We start from the raw sequence: 7,165 nt of genomic DNA on the forward strand, positions 1-7,165 counted from the left end.
TGTTAAGGTCTTGGGTGTTGCTAGCTGTGAGGATGCTGCTGCTTTACAAAAGGATTTAGATATTTTGTGACTTGAGTAAATAAATAAATAGCAGATGGGTTTTGATTATAATAAATGCAAGATAATGCATATGAATTATCAAAATTTAATGGGAATAACCTTTACAGAGTTACAGAAGAAAAGGATCTTGGTGTACTGTTTGATCAGTCTCTTATGCTATCCGAGCAGCATGCTGTTACTAGTGGTAGGATCAACAATCCGAAATTCAATAAAACAACCAATAAAAAACACTACACATTACATCCCAGATATCTGTGGCAAAATAATTTTTAACATTTGGAAAAAACTTATAACCAAACATAACATTACAGTAAACACTAAATTCATCCATACCAAAATAAAATCTATACTTTGTAAAAAACTACTCTGACAAACAAAATACTGACATTATTTATAAAACACAATTCAACAACTGTCATGAATTCTGTATTGGAGAAACAAGACAAAATATGAAAACTGAGTTCAATGAACACAAAAAGATACCCATGATTTTGAACACTGCAACTCAAATACACACAATATAAACATATAAAATGCTAACATATTAAACAGAGAACAAACGTAAATAAACAAAAAATTAAAGAAGCACTAATAATACATGAACTTAAACCAATATTAAAGCAGCACCATGAAACACTTTTATAGCTATATTAGTTATTTCATTAAATGTGTTCAAGGATGATGTTACATTGTTGACTACCAATATAATAATACAATTAAATATATACAATGCCTCTACAACCTCATACTTATCATTACTGTCATCCCCATAAAATGTGATCAATAACAGTCACTTTTATGACTTAAGCAGGTCAGAACGTTGTTACTTGTATTGTGTTTTTAAATAAAAGTTTTAATACCCATATCAGCATCTGTATTATTTATTACAAAATTTTATACATGCAATTTGATCTTTGTGTTATCTTACAATTTTAAATATTACACACTAACATATTGCACTTAAGTATTAATTATTTATATTAAAATTGAATTTTGGTTGCATTTTTATATGGTTATAATAATGTATCATGACCCCCACCCAAAAAAAAAAGGACCAAATTCCATGCATCTTATAATGAACCAAAGTTAACTTCTTACAAGTTGTGAACACAGAATTTATCTAATGGAGACGTGAGGCTTTGCTTTTTTCCTGTTCCAAAATGCTGAACTCAAGACAGAGAGAAACTGGTGTCCAAACAAGTTACACAACTTCCAAGTGACTTCAAAGAAAAAATCAAATTCAGATATCTAAGATGAAAAGGTTTTCTAATCCTTAAAAAAGTTTACACAATAGCACAGTAAAGAATGAAATATAATCTACAGTTATTATACTGTCATGTATAAATATATCAGAAACTTAATGAGATTTTGAAATGTCAACTTCTTAGTATTTTGTTCAAAACATAATTATTCAAATTACAAACATCATACAATAATTTAAAATTTTTTAACACCAATCTTCTGTGACAAAAAACTCGAGCATCTACAGCAGTGCTGACACCTTTCAGATATAATCTTATTCAACTAAAAAATATCACCCACTCAGATAACACAGATCTTCTGTGACAGAAACCCTAGCATCTACAGCAGTGCTGACATCTGTCAGATATATAATCTTTTTCAGTTTGGAAAATCACACAATTATGTAGCAATCAGATAACACTGATCTTCTGTGATAGAAACTCAAGCATGCTATCACCTGTCAGATATCTCATGGTTTTACCCAGTTATTTGTGTCAAGTTCATTGTGACTGAATGATTTTTAACAAGTGCATAAATAATTCAGTGAGATGTAGTAATGCTCTGATCTATGATATAACATTTGATGTAGATGATGAGAAATAGTTTAAATTTCAACTTCATATTAATGAATAAGTGTACACACTAAAGGCTCTTTTTTCAATTGTTTTAAAACGTTTCTTTTTTTTTGCTTGTTTAAAATACATTTGGTTAGTTCTTTTTCTAAAGTCTCCTAATATCAAGAATAAAATTCAAGAAAAAAAAAAAAGCTGAGGCTCACATGATAAAAATAATTCAAAATATGCTCATAAACAATTAAAGCTGAAAAGTTTGAAATGTAGAAACACAAGTTAAACTTAATACTGGCACCCTATTGTTGCCACAGCAGTATTAATTAAATCATGTGACAGTTTTACTTTAATTCCTACATTAATGTTTTTAATATATATTTTGAAGTTGTTTATTTACTTGAAACATTTCCCTGCTGCTTTTATACTCTTCTTTGCTACATTTTATGGTGACTCCAAACTAAGATCATAAGCACTGGAAAATCTAGTCTACTAACAAAAACAATCCCACCGAGTTACTTATTTCTCATTTGTTTTCACAATTTTTAACTTCTTTCAAAGCATTTCAATTATCTTTCAACATTATATATATATGTATATATATACACACACACATAATATTGGACACAAAAAAACTGAAATATTACATACCATAGAGTCCAATGAATAATTTAGATGAACTAGTGATATTAATGACACCTATTTGTCAAATGCTTATATTAATATGTTACTTGGTTATTCTATGTTTACCTGCACAACTTCACCATTCTGTAATTTATATACTTATGCATACACCTTTTTATATTTTTAAGTTGTGGATTCACTTGTGGGAGCATATACACCCATGACCAACTTGGGAAAAGCTTTCTAAAGGCTGTAGCTTTATTGTAGGGGCAATTATACATCAATATCACTTCCATTATGTGTATGGATGTTTACTCCTCATGATTCTGATTGGCTTTGTAATAGTTACTGTTCATTTATTAGTTCTATATCTTATTGGGAGCTTGGATGTTACTTTGAGTGTATAACTTTGTTTTTGATTTCTAACCATTAAAGCTACATTTCAAAGTATTGTATTTTTGACCTTCTCTATCTATGGTAGCTAACAAGTGCATTAGTTTAAAGTTATATTCTTTGTTTAAATTCAAACTTCCAAATTCTTTCAGGTTTTCTTTCAAGTTTAACTTGATGCAGCCAGTGCCACACTGTATCTGTGAATTATCCATATTTTGATCATTCCTTACTATACGCTATCCATGTTTTAATCATTCCTTACTATACGCTATCCATGTTTTAATCATTCCTTACTATACGCTATCCATGTTTTAATCATTCCTTACTAATACGCTATCCATGTTTTAATCATTCCTTACTATACGCTATCCATGTTTTAATCATTCCTTACTATACGCTATCCATGTTTTAATCATTCCTTACTATACGCTAACCATGTTTTAATCATTCCTTACTAATACGCTATCCATGTTTTAATCATTCCTTACTAATACGCTATCCATGTTTTAATCATTCCTTACTATACGCTATCCATGTTTTAATCATTCCTTACTAATACGCTATCCATGTTTTAATCATTCCTTACTATACGCTAACCATGTTTTAATCATTCCTTACTAATACGCTATCCATGTTTTAATCATTCCTTACTAATACGCTATCCATGTTTTGATCATTCCTTACTAATACGCTATCCATGTTTTGATCATCTCTTACTGCATATTATCCTTGTTTTGATCATCTCTTACTGCATATTATCCTTGTTTTGATCATCTCTTACTGCATATTATCCTTGTTTTGATCATCTCTTACTGCATATTATCCTTGTTTTGATCATCTCTTACTGCACATTATCCTTGTTTTGATCATCTCTTACTGCATATTATCCTTGTTTTGATCATCTCTTACTGCATATTATCCTCGTTTTGATCTTCTCTTACTGCATATTATCCTCGTTTTGATCTTCTCTTACTGCATATTATCCTTGTTTTGATCATCTCTTACTGCATATTATCCTTGTTTTGATCATCTCTTACTGCATATTATCCTTGTTTTGATCATCTCTTACTGCATATTATCCTCGTTTTGATCTTCTCTTACTGCATATTATCCTCGTTATGATCTTCTCTTACTGCATATTATCCTGTTATGATCATCTCTTACTGCATATTATCCTCATTATGATCATCTCTTACTGCATATTATTCTTGTTTGGATCATCTCTTACTGCATATTATCCTCGTTTTGATCATCTCTTACTGCTTGCTATCCTTGTTTTGATCATCTCTTACTGCATATTATCAATGTTTTGATCATCTCTTGATGCATTGTTGTCCTTGTTTTGACTATCTTTTACTGCATGTCACTCAATACCAAGTTGATTCATGACTTATCTTTACATAAACGTTTATCCACTTTTTTGACAACTAATCTGACAACTTTAGTTTTATAATTTACTGTTTAAAAATATCTTAATATCTAATAATAAACAAGTTTTTTTATTGTTACTCTGATCAACATTTTCTTGAATCTAAGTAGAAGAAGGCTTGAGAACATTTATTTCTACCTTAACTAGGGTTGGCTTGTCTAGAAAATTGTATCCATTCAGCAAGTAGTTGTCTGCTCATTTCTTGCATTTTTTAATAGATTCAGTCCAATTTTAACATATTTCTTATTGACAAAGAACTTGTCTGTTCCTATCCTCCCTTGTACAGTGCAATAAGCAAAAATAGTTGGGGGCCTTCGTGAAATATTTGCTCAGAGAAATACACTGTTGAAAATCAGGAAATCACATTATGTAAACAGAACATCTTTTTTTTTAAACAACTCAGTAACTAAAGTTCTTGGGAAACCTTTATTTAGTTGTAAATTATTGAGAAGTTAACAACAATTCCAAACCTTTCTGTCCCATCTCATAACAATGTCCTGACAATATATTTTTACAAATAGTCATAATAAAGGCTACAATAATAAATACTATGGCATTAATTATAATAATTTACACTTCTAGACAACTGTAAGTGCACTCACACTTTCTACTACAAAAAAGCATACAAACATTAAAGACTTGCAATTACTACATTGTACTCTTCAAACTGCAGAAAATTGGCATCAAAATGTAAGAAATTTATTCTAATACATGCACATGTAATACTGTTTTCTACAAGGAACTCACATACATATATACAGTGGAATTTCCTGCTGACACAGGATCAAACAGAAGTCTCAAAAGTTACTGATTTTCCCTCAGTTTCTGACTTGGAACTTAATGAAGTAGGCTGTCTCAATATTGGGTCAGGCTTGCCATTTAGCACTGGGTGTCCAATTTCTTTGTTTTTTGATGGAGACTCAGAGTCTTTTTTTCTGCTATGTTGTAAATCCTTGTGGGAAGGATGGTTTATGCTGGAAAATTCATTATATCAAATGTTTTTTTTTTGTTTTTAATCTAGATAATCAATGTTTAATACACCAAAAATATTACATAACTAGCATCAATCACTGCTTAAAGCACAAAACAGGTTTTATGATATTCTTCCAATGACGTATTTTAAAATAATTCAACTGTTTTCAGAATCATTGGCCAAAACTATTTGTAAAATATAGCCTAATCCAAAGAAGAACCTAGATCGTTAAGTACTTAAAATGACATACATCAAGACATTATCAGAAATTAAATTTGTTTAGTTCTTCAGACTTAGGCTTTAAGATAACATGGTTTGCAGACTTGCCTCTATAATTATATAGATGCATTTTCTTCATGGCAGAAAGGTTTAGTACGATGCAGAAATTGTAATTGTACAAGTTTAACATGCTTTAGAAAATACAACATTGACAAATTCGTTAAGTTCTATCTTAGAAACTTGTTAAAATGATATATTCATTTAAATTATTCTATAAGGTACAATTAATGAAATATCAAACAAGAATGAAATTTAATTTGTGAATAACTTTAAGAGAACATTTTGCAACTAAACTGGTACAGTTCTACAAACTTGTATGTAAGTTATCAGTAGATACCTGTAAATAATAGGAATTATAAAACTTAAAAACAAAAATGCTTACCACTGCCGTATTTGTGATAATAATTCCATAAATTGTTTGTACTGTACTGGTCCAAATTCCTATAAATGTGAAAAGTAGTGAAGTTTTTCAATCATTTATGATTGAGTGATAATAACTTCTGATCAAAGTAAACTATGTATGTAGAGTGACACTAAAAATTAACCTTGAAATTAGGCTTATATCAAATAAAAACAACTTGAAAAAAAATGTATACTTGAAATGTTAAGAAACCTAAATGTAGCCACTCAGTGTGGGTAAATGGTTGATAATCGAACCTGTGTGATGTTGGAAGGTTAATAAGAAAGGTCATAATGAGGTAAGTTGGCACTAAGTCACATAGGGATAACTACACGAGCACTGTTTGATGGTATCATAGAGTTGGTAGACTATATGCAGGGATAGCCAAGGTACTCAACAGGCCAAATACAAATATGCATGCTAAAAAATCAACAATGACAGAGAGTTTTACTTTAAAATATGATTGCCACTAACTTTCATTTGTTTCTCTACCCAACAAGCCCAAAAACAAGGCAAGAAACCATAGGTAAGATATCAACCCAGAAAGTGACAAACCCACCAAATTGTTCATATTTCTTCTTCTTGTTTCAGTCAAGATAACTCTACAACTACTTTATCACTAACATCAGTTTAAACCTAAATCCACTATATGTATTTCTGGGCAGTGCACAGTCATCGTTTAGTCATAATAACTTGTAGTAATTAAAAAAATCATAATTCTGTGTAAAAGATGTTTTCATTACCCTTCGAGTTAGCTTTTTTTTGCAGAAATATGATGTTCCTTTAAAAATATTAAGTACACAGTGAAACAAGAATTACCAGCCAATAATAGATGAACATTAGATGACTAACATGTAGAATACTCAATGCTTTGTACACTATGTGATTGGTGTCTTTAGGCAGACAACCCCTATGTTGTGTAGGAAATGAAGGAATAAAAAAAAAATCAATACACATAATTTTAAATTTTATTACAGACATCCATAGAATACATTAACTTTCAGTCAGGGGATAAAATGTCACAAAATAAGTAATAAAAACATTTTGTAAATGTAAAATAATGGAAGGATGCAAGTGCCCAAAAAGGATGCAAATGAAAAATAGGGATGATACAGCTATACATAGATCATCCCTACATAACTTTCAATATTAAAATTTAATGTTACACCGTAAAATACATACTTGACTTTAATATTACT

At 30.0% G+C, this 7,165-nt stretch overlaps 1 protein-coding gene across 6 annotated transcripts in view; it reads right to left on the minus strand.

Annotated features, from left to right (window-relative positions):
- Positions 1–47: 47 nt before the first annotated feature.
- Positions 48–7,165, minus strand: part of LOC106459329 (uncharacterized protein C1orf43 homolog) — a 38,414-nt gene continuing 31,296 nt past the window's right edge. For 3 of the 6 annotated variants that reach the window (XM_022385802.1, XM_022385798.1, XM_013918949.2), the window contains 2 exons: positions 5,949–6,007; positions 4,979–5,288 (listed from right to left, as the gene is read on the minus strand). In XM_022385802.1, the coding sequence (XP_022241510.1) occupies positions 5,253–5,288; positions 5,949–6,007 (95 nt within the window). In that variant the 3' untranslated portion in view covers positions 4,979–5,252. Of the gene's footprint in view, positions 1,281–4,978; positions 5,289–5,948; positions 6,008–7,165 lie in introns of those variants that run through there. The other 3 variants (XM_022385800.1, XM_022385799.1, XM_022385801.1) reach the window with 3 other exon arrangements.

This window comes from Limulus polyphemus, unplaced genomic scaffold, assembly GCF_000517525.1.
Source record: "Limulus polyphemus unplaced genomic scaffold, Limulus_polyphemus-2.1.2 Scaffold593, whole genome shotgun sequence".
NCBI lineage: Eukaryota > Metazoa > Arthropoda > Merostomata > Xiphosura > Limulidae > Limulus > Limulus polyphemus.